At 54.9% G+C, this 15769-nt stretch overlaps 1 protein-coding gene across 2 annotated transcripts in view; it reads left to right on the top strand.

The window, feature by feature from the left end:
• The window catches only part of PICK1 (protein interacting with PRKCA 1), a 19018-nt gene extending 3249 nt beyond the window's left edge, over positions 1-15769 (top strand). For both annotated transcript variants that reach the window (XM_038550621.1, XM_038550620.1), the window contains exons 4-13: positions 4242-4370; positions 6472-6538; positions 7572-7661; positions 9989-10042; positions 10547-10609; positions 11307-11440; positions 11838-11930; positions 13689-13739; positions 14284-14428; positions 14917-15769. In XM_038550621.1, coding sequence (XP_038406549.1) covers positions 4242-4370; positions 6472-6538; positions 7572-7661; positions 9989-10042; positions 10547-10609; positions 11307-11440; positions 11838-11930; positions 13689-13739; positions 14284-14428; positions 14917-15191 — 1101 coding nt within the window. In that variant the 3' untranslated portion in view covers positions 15192-15769. The remainder of the gene's footprint in view (positions 1-4241; positions 4371-6471; positions 6539-7571; positions 7662-9988; positions 10043-10546; positions 10610-11306; positions 11441-11837; positions 11931-13688; positions 13740-14283; positions 14429-14916) is intronic.

Here is a 15769-nt window from a genome sequence, read left to right as displayed (position 1 = left end):
TGTTTTTGAATTTCATTCCAGTGTTGGCATATTTTTTTATGGCTGACGAATATTCCATTTTTGTGGATGTACCACAATTGTTCATCCATTCATTTGAAGGACATTTGGCTGTTATGAAGAATGCTGCTGTAAACATGCATGCGCATGTTCTGAGTGTACACATGCTTTCATTTTTAGGGAGTGTGTATCTGAGAGTGGGAGCAGGGTGCCAGCTCATATGGTGCCTCTGTGGTTAACTTTCTGAGGAGCCTCTGGTCTCTTTTCTTAACTCAGTCTTTTCTTTTTTGAACAGGTTTCTCGGGTTTCTTCCATTTGCATTCTCTTTGGACGTTCACTACCTTTCTTCAGGCAGCTGTTTGCCCTCATCTTTCTGGAGTCTGTCTCACTGTGCCTCCCCTTCCCTCTCTGGGGGGCTCCCCTACTTCCAGGAGCCCTCTTTCTTTCCTTCTCTCAAGTCTTTAATTTGATGCCAGTTAGTTAACATATGGTTAACTACATAACATGTTGTTAACTACACTAACATCCAGTTAGTGTAATTGATGTTAGTGTCAGGTGTGCATACTAGTGATCCAACACCTCCTCACATCACCTGGTGCTCATCACCGACAAGTGACATCCTGAATTCCCATCACCTGTTTCCCCCTTCCCCTCTGGTGACTGTCAGTTCTCTAAAGTTTTTGTTTGTTTAGTTAAAGGTTTATTTATTCATTTGAGAGAGAAAGAGGGGGAAAGCATTGGGGGAAGGGGCAGAGAGGGAGAGAGGGAATCTCAAACAGACTCCCCGCTGAGGGTGGAGCCCGATGTGCGGCTTGATCTCACAACCTTGCAGTTGTGACCTGAGCTGAAATCAAGAGTTGGATGTTTAACGACTGAGCCCCCCCAGGTGTCCCTGTTCTCTCTAGTTAAGAGTCTGTTTCTTGGTTTGTGTGTGTCTCTCTCTGTTTTGCCCTTTACCCATTTGTTTTTTCAATTCCACAAATGGCTGAAATCATATGGTCTTTTTCTTATAGACTTATCTTGCTTAGCATTATACTGTCTAGATTCATCTGTATCTTTGCAAATGGCAAGATTTCATTCTCTTTTGTGGTCGAATAACATTCCGTTGTATATATAAACCACATCTTCTATATCCATTCATCAGTCAGTGTACACTTGGGCTGCTTCCATATATTGACTCTTGTAAATAATGCCGCTATAACCTTAGGGGTGTACCTATCTCTTTGAATTAGCATTTTTATATTCTTTGGGTAAATACCCAGTAGTGCAATTGCTGGATTGTAGGGTAGCTCCATTTTTAACTTTCCGAGGAACCTCCATACTGTTTTCCAGAGCGGCTGCACCAGTTTCCATTCCCACCAGTAGTGCCAGAGAATTCCTTTTTCTCCACATCCTCACCAACACTCTGTTTCTTGTGTTGTTGATTTTAGCCATTCTGACAGATGTGAGGTGATATCCTGTTGTGGTTTTAATTTGTATTTCCCTGATGATGAGTGATGTTGAGCATTCTTTCCTGTGTCTATTGGCTGTCTGGATGTCTTCTTTGGAGAAATGTGTGTTCATGTCTTCTGCCAATTTTTTAATTGGATTATTTGGCTTTTGAGTGTTGAGTTTAATAAGTTCTTTATATATTTTGGATACTAGCCCTTTATCGGATATGTCATTTGCAAATATCTCCACCCATTCTGTGTAGGTTGCCTTTTAGTTTTGTGGACTGTTTCCTTTGCTGTGCAGGACAGGAGCTGTCTTTCTCGGCTTACTGCCTCATCGAGGTGGAGCACATCCCCCTGTAGCTTTCTGGAAAAGGCTGCATGGAGGTACATTTTTTGAGAGTTTGAGTCTCTGAAAATGCCCTTATCCTGTCTTTGTTGTTATTCTCATATCCCTTCCAATTGACTTCGGCAAATCAAATTCAAGAATGACTCTCCCAAAAAAGAAAAAAAAAAAAAAAGGCAAGTTTGAAAATAATTTTCACTTAGAAATACAATGGCTTCCTTTCATTATCTTTTGCCGTCAGCACTGTTATGTCTGATGGTGCCCTGATCAGTGACCTTTTATTTGTAATATGTTTTATCCTTGATCTCTCAAGACTCTTGGGAGTTTCCTTTTGTTCTTGGCATCCTGCAGGGTCATGATGATGGCTCTTGGCACAGGCCCTTGTCTGTCTGTTGCGTTGGAGCTCAGAGGGCGCGTCCCTCCAGGAACCTCATGTCTTTCTCTGCCCTGGAAGTTTCTAGTATTAGCTCGTTGATGGGATCTTGCTCTCTGGTTTCTATTCCCTCTTGTGGGACTTCTGGGACTTCTGTTGGGCTTTCTGAATTGATCTTCTAATATTTTTCTTGTTTTCTGATTGTCCATGTCATTTTCATTTTCCTTGGCTTGGTTTCATAGCTTCTTTGACATTGTAAATTTCAGTTACGTTTTGCATTTCGAAAAGATCTTTCCTTTTTTTTTTTTTTAGAATTTATTTATTTGAGAGAGTGCACGCTCATGTGCGTGCGTGCGCACACACACACACAAGTGGAGGGGCACAGGGAAAGGGAGAAGCAAGGCTCTCTGCTGGGTACTGAGCCCAAGACATGAGACACGGGGCTCTATCCCAGGACCCTGGGATCGTGACCTGAGCCAAAGTCAGACACTTAACCGACTGAGCCATCCAGTCACCCCTCTTATTTTTGAGTCGATCCTTTTACATCTTCCAGTTTTTTCTAATCACCTCGAAGACATTAATTATGGTTTTCTTTGTATCACCCCTGCTTTGTTTCTGCTTCCTGTGGTTCCCTTTTTCTGTGTAATTATTTTTTATATGGGATCTTTTTCTTAAGTGACCGGTAATCCTCGCCTTTCTTTATAGGATGAGTGAATCATCACTGCCATGTACTACTGGTGTTTTGAAGATCTGTGCACAGGCCATGTCCGGGGGACTTCCCTGTGGGGTGAACTGTGGGGGAATCTCCCAGTGTCTGCATAGACGGGCCTTTGTGTCAAGCTGTTGAGGACAGGGGCCTCCAGTGTCCTGTGGGGAAGGGCAGTAAGCCTGGCTGCTGGCATTCTGGGGCCCCACTGGGGTGAGGGGGCTTTGGAACTTGCTAAACCCAAATCTCTCCATTCCCCTGCCTCTCTCCTGCCTTCCTTGGTCCCTGGGCCCGAGTCCAGAGCTTCTCTGGGGAAACCACCTCCATCTTCCACAGAGAAGGGGTGATGATGGACAGCCCTGTGGATGGAGGAGCCCGGAGTTGAGTCCTTTCCCTACTTTCTGCACCTTGCTTTCCACCCGCCGTGGCTGTCTCTAGAGGTCCACTTTCTAACCCACTGGCAATTTCCAGCAAGGATTAGATCTCTCTTACTAAAGTCCTTCCACAGGCCTTGGATTCCCACTGTCTATCTTCCAAGGACAGGTATACCCTCTCGTTGTCTCCTTTACCGTTTAAAAAAAAATATATATATATTGGGGCACCTGGGTGGCTCCATCAGTTGAGCGTCCGACTCTTGATTTCAGCTCAGGTCATGATCTCAGGGTTATGAGATCAGGCTCCACTTTCAGCAGGGAGTCTGCTTCTCTCTTGCTTTCTCTCTCTCTCGGCCCCTCCGCCTGCTTGTGCATGTGCACATGCACACTCTCTCTCTCTGAAATAAGTAAGTCTTTAAAAAATAGTAATAATTATTTTTTAGTGTGATTCTGGAAGGTTAACAGAAAGAAACTGTCATCTCAATTTCTTCCTTCCTCATGACATTATGTATATGAAAAGTTACCAGTTGTTCCTTCTACGTACTTTATGTAGAAAATGTAGCAGCTGAAGATGAAGTAGAGAGAGGGCAGTGTCAGATGTTTGTCCTGGTGGCCATTTTCTGGCCATGATTTCTGTGTTCCTGTCCATCTCTGCATATGCAGATGTGTCCTGCCTCCTCCTTGCCCTGAGCAGCACTTGCACATGTGTGCTTGACAGGCACACCCAGCCTCACGCCTCAGTGAGTATGGACCCTGTTGAAGGGGCCATGTTGGGAGGAGAGTCTCACGTGCACGGTGGAGTCCTTACTCTTTGGGGACTGAGATGAGGCACAGGAACTGACCAGAGGTGCTTTGGGGCTTCAAGTCAGCCCAGGACAGCATTGGCGGAAAATCTATTAACTGAGTTTGGAGGAGCATACACTCAGTTGAGTGTGTGAGGTTTAGACCAAGGTAGGCTCAGTTGTGGTTCAGGGGATGACTGTTTCCCCCACACTGCCCTCCCTTGCACCCACAGGTGTTTGACAACACCCCAGCAGCCCTGGACGGCACTGTGGCGGCTGGCGACGAGATCACCGGTGTCAATGGCAGGTCAATCAAAGGCAAAACTAAGGTGGAGGTGGCAAAGATGATTCAGGAGGTGAAGGTAAGGCTGCTGTGGTTAGGGGGGCAGGGAGACACAGGCAGCCAAGCCACTGCGATGGCACTCAACCTGCCCCCTATAGGCCTGGAGGGGGACAGGCTGTCTCTCTGCTGCCCCCTCAGTACACCAAGGTCTGGGCTATACTCTGGCCTCCTTCATTGTCTCCCACATCTGGTCAATAAATACCACTCGTGCTCCAGGACCACTGTGCTGCCTTGGCAGAAGAGTGGGGACCATTCGGTTCCCTGTCCTTCAGCCCCCAGGGGAGCTGTTGGATTAGGAGCCATGCCTCAGAGTGATCCATTGTGTCCCCACTCAGGGCTAGAACTGAAGCTGGAGGTCCAAGGTGAATGTACTGGAGTCAGTAGACACTCAGTAAATGTCGGTTGGGCCATACTGGGTCTGGGAGGGGTGGGGGGGAAGAGGAGCCCCCCCCCATCTCTGTAGGAGTTCTCAGTCCACAGGGTCCTCCTGGGCTCACAGTCCCCCAGGGAAACTTCTGAGGCCTGGAGCAGCTCTGTCCAGCTGCTGGTCTTCTGTTCTGCAGACCACAATCACACACGGCCTGTCTTTGACTCCCCACACCCCACCCCAGCTGCTATAGCTGAGGCCTCGCCCTGTAAGCCCCTGCTACCACCACAAATGGCAGGCAGTGTCCTGACCACTCATGGAAGCAGCCTGGAGCCCTTTTGCCATTTCTTAGAGATTTGGCTGCTAGTAAGTCTTGGGAAACCTAAACAGCAAAGGACGCACAAAGCCAGTAGATGACCTTGGAGTCCTAGAGTCAAGGGTCCCAACTGTAAATTGAGCTTGGCCGAGTATTCTAGCTCCCTCATCCCATCCTTTCAGACCTCTCCTCACCCCATGTCCATCCTCCATGTCTTAGGGACCTGGCACCAGCGTCCCTGCCAGTCCCTCTTACCTTAGCCTGGGGCCAGCTGCTTCTCCACCTTCTCCCCTTTGTTCTCCCATTCCGCTCTACCGGGGCTGGATGTTCCTGTCCTGGTGTGGCACGTCGGGAAGCAGGTGGACAGTGTTTCATCCCGGTACAGACCTGGGAGGTGGGTGTCTCCTGTGGCCCCTTCCTCACACCTCATGTCTGTACCCATCACAGCGCCCATCCTCTGAAGCCTGCCTCACGCCAGCTCTCTGTGTGCCCAGGAGGACAAGAGCGCTTCACATGTGTGCACAGCCTGGACATTAATCCAGGGGTCTTCCAGCCCCCTTGTTTGGGTGGCGGGCAGGGCCTGCTGTCCCCGTTTACTGGCACCCAGAGGGAGGAAGGGATTTGCTCAGGTCTGAGTCCTGCTGCCCTGGCTGCTGCCTGTTGAGGCCCCACAACACACTCTTGCGCAGCCTGAGGGAGCTTTTTGCCTCTGCCCCTCACTGTGACAGCATCAGATCATTTTGCTTTCCTTTCAGGACTCATTTTTGAAATCCCATGTTGTATTTGAATGGATTCTGTCCCAAGTTAAGGGGTCTGAGGATTGCATGGATGACAGTGACCGTGGTGGCCTCACGTGATCAGGGAAGGCTTCTCAGGAGAAGCCGGCACTTCTCTTCCAGTTGTAGAATGTGGTTTGCATTGGCTTCCTTGCTGGTGTGGGCCCTAGGGGCTGGGGCTGCCCTGCACATGCTCCTTGGTGTCCCAGCACCAGGCACGGAGAAAGTGCATGGATGTGTTAGTTGAGTGAATGGGGCACCGCTGAGCATGGGTGATTAGAGCGCAGCGGATACTCCATGTGGGGCAAATTGTGAAGCGAGGGCTTGGAGCATGGCGTGGGGAAGGGTGGGACCCCTGACCTCACTGGACCTCAGGACATCAGAGACCACCGGGCTGTGAGCTCTGTCTCTGCCCTTGTCCTTGCTGGTTCCCCAGGGCCTGGCACCTCGTGGGACAAGGAGGGACATGGGAACAAACCAGTTACAAAGCGGGGCCACATCACAGCCCTTGGCCCCGCATAGCCGAATTCATGGTTGATCTGGGCCTTTCCCAGGGCTCAGGATGCTCTCATGACCACAGATTTCAGGGAAGACAGGCTTCCCCAAGGAAGAGGCTTGGGACCCAGGAGACTCTCTCTTAACTGTGCCTGTCCTTTTTCAGGGTGAGGTGACGATCCACTACAACAAGCTGCAGGCGGACCCCAAGCAGGGCATGTCCCTTGACATTGGTAAGTGGGCCAGAGCAGTGGCACCCGGTGGCCCCACAAGCCCCTGGCCCTGTTCTGTGTCTTTATGACAGTGTTACATGGTTTTTGCCCAAACCAATGCAAAGGACCTGGGGTGCTCTCCTGCAGCTGCACCCAAGAAATCTGTCCCTGATTTCACTCTGTCCCATGTTGCAGTTCTCTCCCAAGGCCACCTACCCTGGGACCTCCCTGCCCTAGGATTGTCATGCCTAGGGCATGGTGCCTCAGGCCCATGCATGCCCCTACTTGGCCCTGGCGTCTTCTTCCACCTGCCTACTCCCAGGAAGGCTCAAGGTCTGAACTGGACCTCAGGCCTTGGGCAGAGGGTCCCAGGCCAGCCCTTCCTCCCACGGCATCCTCTAGGACAGGTTGCCTCCTGCTGAGGAGGGCTGGGCTTTGGTTCTGTAGAAGCTTCAGACTCTAGAGCTGGACACTGCAGCTTCGAGGTCCTCTGGACCAGTCACCTCATTCGACATAAAGGCATGAGCCCAGAGAGGGCTCCATGTCCCCTGGGTGATGCACACCCAGATCTCTCAGCTCTGGAGCCCAGCACACTTTTCCTCCACCCTAGCGTCACAGTCACCTCCTGGTTTTTAGGGAGAGAGGCTAAGATCAGTCTGTCCCAGAGGTTCTCCCTTATAAGTCTCTGGTCCCTTCCAGGGACTCAGTACGCGACATGTATACGGTAACCGAGTCTGGGGGTCTGAGGTCACTGATGGCAGCTCTGCTCCCAGATATGGAAGGGAGAAGAGACTTTCCTGGTTCGCCTCTTGGCACTTTACATGCTTACCTCCTTCCAGTTCTCAGCACCGCTCTCGCAGAGAGGGAATAGGGCAGGGGACCTGGCACAACCCTATGGGGGCTCCCCCTGCTTCAGTCACCCCTGAACCAGAGCTCAGGGCAGCCCTCTGAGCCCCTGCTGTCACTCACCATGAGGAGATGAGCTGGGGCAGGGATGCCTGAGGCCCCAGCTGCACACTCCCCATCACTGAGTCCCTTTTTCCCCTGCTCCCAGTGTTGAAGAAAGTAAAGCATCGGCTGGTAGAGAACATGAGCTCCGGGACTGCAGATGCCCTGGGCCTGAGCCGGGCCATCCTGTGCAATGGTGAGTCCTCTCCTGCCCAGCTGGCCCGGGGACGGGGTCGCAGGCCCAGGCTTCCAGAGGAAGGGGCACCATGGCCGCCCATGGACCCGACATGGTTCCTGCTGCCCATGGGGCCACTGGTCACCAATCTGCATTCCCAGAGGCCTCTCTGCCTCCCAGAGAGCGTCCACAGCAGTCAGCTAAGGCATCCTGCAGCCAGTGGCTTCCATGGTCAGGCCTAGGATTCCAGGCCCAGGTCACAGATGAGACAGATGCAGAGCGCAGAGGTGTCTCCTTTCAGCTCCAGCTCCCTGAGCTGATGCCTTTGCCATTCTCCCCAGCTGCTGTCACAGAGCCAGGGGCGGCCATCATGTGCCCTCTTGTCAAGTGTGGCCCCGGCTTTCTGCTCCTGCACTGCCCGCCTTGCCCCTGCCTTTCTCCAGGAGGTGGCGCTGCTGCCCCTGTCTCAGAGGTTCCTGGCCAGGACTGGAGGTGGGGGCAGGGGGAAAGCCAGGGCCACGCACACTCACACCCACGCACCCGCCGCCGTGTGGCCAGTAAAACACTTGGTCCTGCTCCCCACGGTCCCCAGGCCGAGTTTATAAATAGCAGTTGTGCTCCGCGTGTGTGGGGGTGGGTTTAAATGCCTGTATGTATTGTAGGCTCAGTTGGGCACACTGGGCTTCATTGGCTGGGACGTGGGGGTGGGGTCCGAGCGCGTTCCAAGCAGCGTACAAAAGTGGTGGCTGCTATTCTCAGCTTCTTGGTGTCTATAAATCCCTGTTACTGTAGTTACCATGCGTTGAGATGAAATTAGAACTGGTTGTTGTGTTTTTTCCCCCCAAACCTTGCAATTTCCCCAGCCTTAAATAGGGTTTCTAAAATTGAAGCTGTCATGATGTCCCATGACCCAGCTAAAAACAACAGCATGGCGCTTACGTGGCTCCTTTCCTGCCAGGCTGGCTAGGTGCCAGGGCTCTGGGGAGGCAGAGCCTGGGGGCCAACCAGTGGCCAAGCTCCTGAAGACCTCTGAGATGCTCCACACAGCCCCCCCGCCAGAGCCCACTGAGCCCATTCCTCCCCCTATTGCTGCCACCTGACACACACCCACCATCTCTGCCCAGACTCGGCTTCTATCTCCTTCCCCTCCTGCTCAGAAAACCCTGACCCAGGTCAACACAGGAGATGGGGTGGGGGTGGTTAGAGGGCACCCTGCCTTGAGTAGTGCCTGGCTGTGTGCCTTGGGACACGACGTCCCTCCTTTTACACAGAAAATGAGAAAGTAATCCCTACCCCAAAGGCTCATACGGAGGAAGGACTGAGCTATGGGCAAGGAGCCTTGGGTGATGGGTCTTGGCTCACAGCTCACTGGAGCTCAGTGAGATTGGGCCCTGCCCTGAGGGGCCACCATGTGAGGAAGCCACTGGCATAGTCCCTGCCCCGCTCCTGGTGGGGAGGTGGGAGGTCCCTCATCCCCTCACTGCTGGAGGGGCCCTCCCTCCCTGATCTGAAATGCCGGCCCCAGCAGTCCAGTTGCTCCCATTTTTGAGCCCTTGTGGCAAGGCAGCTGTGCCCACCTCTCCCCTGACAGCCCCCAGTGCCTGGCCACTGTCTCCTCTGCTGGACCATGAGCCTTGAGGACATGACGTAGATAACATTTACTAAGGTCATTCTGTGGCCCTGACATGGGGTCCGGCACCCAAAAGGTGCTCGAAGAACCTCTGTTAAGTAGTGAATGTTGATCACCAAGGCCTGGTCCAGTGCCAGCTTTTCCTCCCCGAGCAATGCTCCCTTCTGAGCTGTCACATTTGCTTCTCCTGCGGAGGGGGCTGCGTCATGCCTGCATTGGGGTTGTCAAAACGACTCATCTCCCCGGTTTAGCTCTGCCTGCCTGCCTCCTTGGCTGTTGGCAGGGGTTGTGTTAGAAGTACGGAGGCCTTGACCACTGGGATGGGGCCTGCCTTTGGCTGGCCATCAGGAACTACCCACAGATCGGGCCTTGGGAGGACCCAACCTTTTTTCCTGATGACTTTTGGCAGTGCCTAAATGATCATCACCTTTCTGCCCATCTGCTGTACCCCAGCCTGCTGGGGTGGGGACTTAGGAGTGGCCCGAGGGCGGCCCTCCCTGTCCCCTGCTGGCCTTTGGTTTGGGTGTCCTGGGCTGCTATGGAACACTTCTGAGCCCAGTTGAGATCCCCCTCCCTGGGACCCCCGTTCTGTGCCAGTCCTTGTTCTCTTCTGGAAGCTGCCTCTCCTCCCAAGCCTGGCTTGGGCCACCCTGCTCTCTCCTCACCCCTGTGCTCATATAGACTCACTGGACCCACCTTCTCTCTGATTCCCCTGCAGACGGGCTTGTCAAGAGGCTGGAGGAGCTGGAGCGGACAGCCGAGCTGTATAAAGGTGAGAGGCGGCCCCTCGGGTCCTGTCCAGGGGGTACCTGGCACTGGCTCTGCCCTCGGGTAGATCTTCACAGCCCTGCTCGGAAATGGTGGCAGTAGGGGCAGGATTGCTGGCCTATGAGATTCTAGGACTGTGGTCGTTAGGAATTCTTCGGAAGAAAGCCTCTTAAGACATACTTTTCCTGATTATGAGAGTAATACATATCCATAAAAATTCAAATAATAGCACATTTAAGCATGGTGGGAGCCTCTTGGAATCTGTCTCCCAAAGATGCAGCGCCTAGGAAGCCCTGGTCACCTTCTGCCCCTGCTAGGTCCTGGGTCTCTTGTCTGATGGGGGCTCCTCTTGGGTGGCACTGGGGCCGCGGCTAAGCCCTCAACCCTGGGCCCCAGTGGGGCTGTGGGAACAGTGAGGACCTCTGGGTGGGGGTGGAGGCCATGTCCTGGGGGCCCTTGTGGTCCTGCCATGTGCCTCCATCCCCCTACAGTTGGCTCTCTCCTACAGGAATGACGGAACACACCAAGAACCTCCTCCGGGCCTTTTACGAACTGTCACAGACACACCGGGGTAAGGGTGCCCCCAAACCTGTGTGACCCTGGGAAGACCGTCGCTCCCTTCTGAGCTCAGGGCTGCCCCAGGCAGTTAGGGTGTGGCCAATCTCCTCCCAGGGCCCTTCCTCACCAGGCTCAGGCAGACACCACAGCATTTGACCTCATGCCAGGTTCGGGCCGGGCCTTGTCCAGATGCTGGGAGGTGGGGCCAGCAGGGAACATCTGGACCAGCTGGTGTGTGGGGTCCAGTGTAACCCGTTCTGCCCCTTACAACGTGGAGAGGCTTCCTTATTTGTGGTCTCATTTTCTACGAGTCTGCCGGCTGGGCCAGGCAGCTAGAGTTAACCCCACTTTGCAGTGGGGAAAATGATCCCAGACCGAGGAAATGTGCACACCACTCCTGCCGGCAGCGCTGGCCTTAGACCCAGCCTCCACATCCCTGTGCTCTGCTGCCAGGCAACAGCAGCCTCTCCAACCTTGACCCAGCCTTCTTCTTCCCCCGTGGTCTGATCACTCTGGGGAATGAGGGCCGCTCTCTTGGGTGTAGACCCGGCTCTCTTGGGTGTAGACCCACCTCCTTGGGGACAGAGACTTCATACAGGCCTTCACCTTCGGCCTGCTATGCCCCTTGCCCCACTTCTCCCCAGCAAATCCCCGGCTTCTCCATGAAGGGGTCAGGTAGGGACAGTCTTCAGGGCAGACTTATCCTGCAGCCTTTGGGGACGTGTTCTCTGTGATTGGGGTGCGGGAGCCCCAGCCAGCCGCGAGTGAGGCTTTTGTGAAGTTTGCTGACGCCCACCGCAGCATCGAGAAGTTCGGCATCCGGCTGCTGAAAACCATCAAGCCGGTAGGTGGTGTTGGGCATGTGTGCATCAGCATGTGAGGGTAGAGAGGGGACAGTGTGGCATACAGAAAGTGTCCTGTACTGGAGTCAGAAAATGTAAGTGCAGGTTCTAGCGTGGTCACCTGCACGACTGACTGTGGTAAGTCACTCTGCCTCCCTGGCCTCACTCAGCATTGACCCCCAGGCTGGTTTCTTCTGCCCCTGGCTCCATCTTAGTTACAGTTTACCCTTGGCCCAGCCTGTCTTCTCACCCTTGAATGGACCGACTTGTCTGTCACTCTTTGGCTTTGACACCTGAGTCCAGTAGAAGGATTGATGGGTCAGTGCCGTTCTTTGTCACGCCAGCCAGCCCAGCCCCTGCCCCCTGGGACTAGGTGTCTGCCTCCACTTTCCCTTCCAGATGCTGACAGACCTGAATACGTACCTCAACAAAGCCATCCCAGACACTCGCCTCACCATCAAGAAGTACCTGGATGTGAAGTTTGAGTACCTGGTGAGTGGTCGCCAGCCCCCAGGGAGGGGTGAGTCTGGGTGAGTGGTCCCCGGCCCTCAGGGAGGGGTGAGTCTGGGTGAGTGGTCCCCAGCCCCCGGGGAGGGATGAGTCTGGGTGAGTGGTCCTCAGCCCCCAGGGAGGGATGAGTCTGAGTGAGTGGTCCCCAGCCCTCAGGGATGGATGAATCTGGGTGAGTGGTCCCCAGCCCCTAGGGAGGGATGAGTCTGAGTAAGTGGTTCCCAGCCCTCAGGGACGGATGAATCTGGGTGAGTGGTCCCCAGCCCCCAGGGAGGGATGAATCTGGGTGAGTGGTCCCCAGCCCCCGGGGAGGGATGAGTCTGGGTGAGTGGTCCTCAGCCCCCAGGGAGGGATGAGTCTGAGTGAGTGGTCCCCAGCCCTCAGGGATGGATGAATCTGGGTGAGTGGTCCCCAGCCCCCAGGGAGGGATGAGTCTGAGTGAGTGGTTCCCAGCCCTTAGGGACGGATGAATCTGGGTGAGTGGTCCCCAGCCCCCAGGGAGGGATGAATCTGGGTGAGTGGTCCCCAGCCCCCAGGGAGGGATGAGTCTGAGTGAGTGGTCCCCAGCCCGTAGGGAGGGATGAATCTGGGTGAGTGGTCCCTAGCCCCCGGGGATGGATGAGTCTGGGTGAGTGGTCCCCAGCCCCCAGGGAGGGATGAGTCTGGGTGAGTGGTCCCTAGCCCCCAGGGACGGATGAGTCTGGGTGAGTGGTCCCCAGCCCTGGGGGCGGGGGGAGTCTGGGTGAGTGGTCCCCAGCCCCCGGGGAGGGATGAGTCTGGTGAGTGGTCCCCAGCCCTCAGGGAGGGGTGAGTCGGGGTGAGTCTGGGTCAGTGGTCCCCAGGAGGGATGAATCTGGCATGCTAGAGAGAGAACTCACCTAGAGATTAGCCACAGGATGGTAGGCAGGAAGGGACCAGAACCTTTGTCATGTCTGATTGAGGACATGAGCCCAGGGACCTGGGAGGAACTGGGAATTGGACAGCAGCCCAGACCCTGCCCACTCAGGGAGCCTTTGGGTGCCCAGGGTAGGCAGAGTGCTTACTCTGGGCCACTCTGACCCCTTGAGATTATTTGGTCACTTTTATAGTGGGTTATAAAGTGGGTGCCAAGGGACATGATCAAGTTGGGTTTTTGTTTTGTTTTTTAAGATTTTATGTATTTATTTAGAGAGTATGTAAGTAGGAAGAGGGGCTGAGGGAGAGAATCTCAAGTAGACTCCACGCTGAGTGTGGAGCCTGATGCGGGACTGAGCTCATGAACCTGAGATCATGACCTGAGCTGAAATCAAGAGTCAGACACCCAACGGACTGAGCCACCAGGGTCTCCTGGACATTATTGAGTTTTATGTTTAAGTAAAAATTCTGATGGTCAAAGATGTTGAGGGAAGATGCTCCACCAAGCAAGCTGAGGCTCCTTTGCTGTAGGACTTCCCAAAGCCTTTGGCATCCCTGTGTGCACCATAAATCCTCAACGACCTTCCCATGCTCTTTTGACCATGGAATCCCTTTTTCCCCAGACCATCTCTCCTAACTTGAGTTTGGGAAATGCTGGGCTGTTTCTTAGGCCCTTGCCACCCTCCCACATGAGAGGCAAGTGTCAGCCTATCCTAGTTGAGGGCATGCAGGGCCCAGGAGGCCTGGCATGGCTGCGGGGTACTATGTGGGGTGGAAGTGTGGCATCAGGGTGGGCATCCAGGAGGTGGAGCCCCTCTGACACCGTGACCTCGCCGTCCCATACAGTCCTACTGCCTGAAGGTGAAGGAAATGGATGACGAGGAGTACAGCTGCATCGTGAGTTTTCAGTGGTGATTGGGGGGTGGCCCCGGTGCTGGAAGGTCTTGGAGTGTATGGACCTTCCCCTGCTTGTCTCACAGCGGCCCAAGAGTGTCCTGGTCTGCCAGGGACACCGGGTGGCTCAGGCTGATCTGGGAGAGGCTAGAGGGGTCTGGCTGGGCTCTTGTTTCTGGAGGTGGGAGGCTATCCACCTGGGCTTCAGAGCACTGGCCGGCTTGCTGCGGGGCCACTCCCCAGCCTTCGTGAGGCTCTTGTGGGAAAAAGCTGACTTTCCTCACTCCTAAGAGGAAATGTTCAATATTTTTGATGTCATGATCCACCTTAGCACTAAATTGTCAAGGGTTTGTTTTTTTTTGTTTTTCACAAAGCTATTACTAAGTGCTTCTGGCAATCGCTGGTGTCTCGGAAGTGAGGAACCATGGGAGCTTTGAAAAATGCTATGTGGTGCAGGAGTGTGAGCTGGTGGGTGGGCTCTGCAGCCTCCCTGCCCTGTATGTCCACCCACCCCGCTGGGTTGCTGATGTGCTCCCCACTGCCCCAGGCCCTGGGGGAGCCCCTGTACCGCGTGAGCACTGGCAACTATGAGTATCGCCTGATCCTGCGCTGTCGCCAGGAGGCCCGTGCCCGCTTCTCCCAGATGCGCAAGGATGTGCTGGAGAAGATGGAGTTGCTGGACCAGAAGCATGGTGAGGGGAGTAGGTGGGCACTGGGGGCTGGAGAGGCATGCCCAACGCCAGCCCTATACAATCCTTGGGTTTGGGGGATGTGTACCATCTTCTCCCCATTTCAGAGCTGGGAAAACTGTGGCCCAGAGAGGTAAGGTCCTTAGGTGGGGTCCCACAGCCCCACCATGGCAGACTTTTGGGGCTGACCCAAGGTGGAAAGCCCTGGCAGCGCATCCCCCTTCCTGGGGTCTGGCTTGGGTGGGCCTGGTTCTTGCTATGGGGTGCAATGGGGTGCAGTCCCCAATCTACCCACCGTGGCAGGGCTCCTCTCTCTGACCTGGGAACTGGGAATCATGGGTGTGCACAGGCCTGGGCTGCCCTGGCCTTGCCTGCACCCAAGGCATATGGGCTCGGCGAGGTGCAAAAGGGCCTCCCCTAGGAGGAGGAGGGCCAGGCAGCCTTGGCGGGTCTTCTCCACTGGTGCCTGTTGGCCCGCTCTCCCACCCCAGTCCAGGACATCGTGTTCCAGCTGCAGCGCTTCGTGTCCACCATGTCCAAGTACTACAACGACTGCTACGCGGTGCTGCGTGATGCCGATGTCTTCCCCATCGAGGTGGACCTGGCCCACACCACGCTGGCCTACGGCCTCAGCCAGGATGAGTTCACCGACGGGGAGGACGAAGAGGATGAAGATGACGAGGACACAGCTACTGGGGAGCCGTCCAGAGATGCACGAGGGGCTGCCGGGCCCCTGGACAAGGGTGGGAGCTGGTGTGACTCCTGAGTGCCCCATGGGGTGCGGATCTGGGGGGTAGGGTGAGTGGGAGGACAGAGCATGGGAGCTGGGGCGGGGCCGCTGCAGAACAGGGTGGCGCATAAAGGCCTGCTGGCTTGGGGCGCCTGCCTCCCTGCTCCTCTGTCCTAGCACAGCGAGCCTGGGCTTCTGCCCAGGAGAGGCCCTGGGCCCATGGCCTGGGACCTGGACACTGGCCTGCTCCGCCTTCCCTCCCCACCTTCCCAGCCAGATGGAGAGCTTGGCCTCTGGAACTGCCTTAGGAAGGAGAGAAGGGGCACGGAAAGGAGGTGGGGTTAGAGGTGGCAGGACGTCCAGGACCCGTTCCCTGTGGGCATCACCACTGGAGCCTGCTGGAGTGGGGGGCCGGGGGTGGACAGCCGAGGTTGGGTCCAGTGTCTTGTGTACACCCTCACCTCAGCCCAGGCCGGCCCCAGCCCAGCCCACACTCACACCTCGGCGGCCTTTATTTATTTTATTCCCCTAGCTCAGCCACTTCCCTGGGGAAGGGCCGGGCACTGGGCCTGTATTGAATAAACACAAACCCAGATGGAGCCGGGCTCTTTGCA

The sequence above is a fragment of the Canis lupus genome, chromosome 10 (assembly GCF_011100685.1).
Source record: "Canis lupus familiaris isolate Mischka breed German Shepherd chromosome 10, alternate assembly UU_Cfam_GSD_1.0, whole genome shotgun sequence".
NCBI classification, from domain to species: domain Eukaryota; kingdom Metazoa; phylum Chordata; class Mammalia; order Carnivora; family Canidae; genus Canis; species Canis lupus.
Note: the sequence above shows the minus strand (reverse complement) of the source record. Positions and strands in the feature narration are given on the sequence as shown.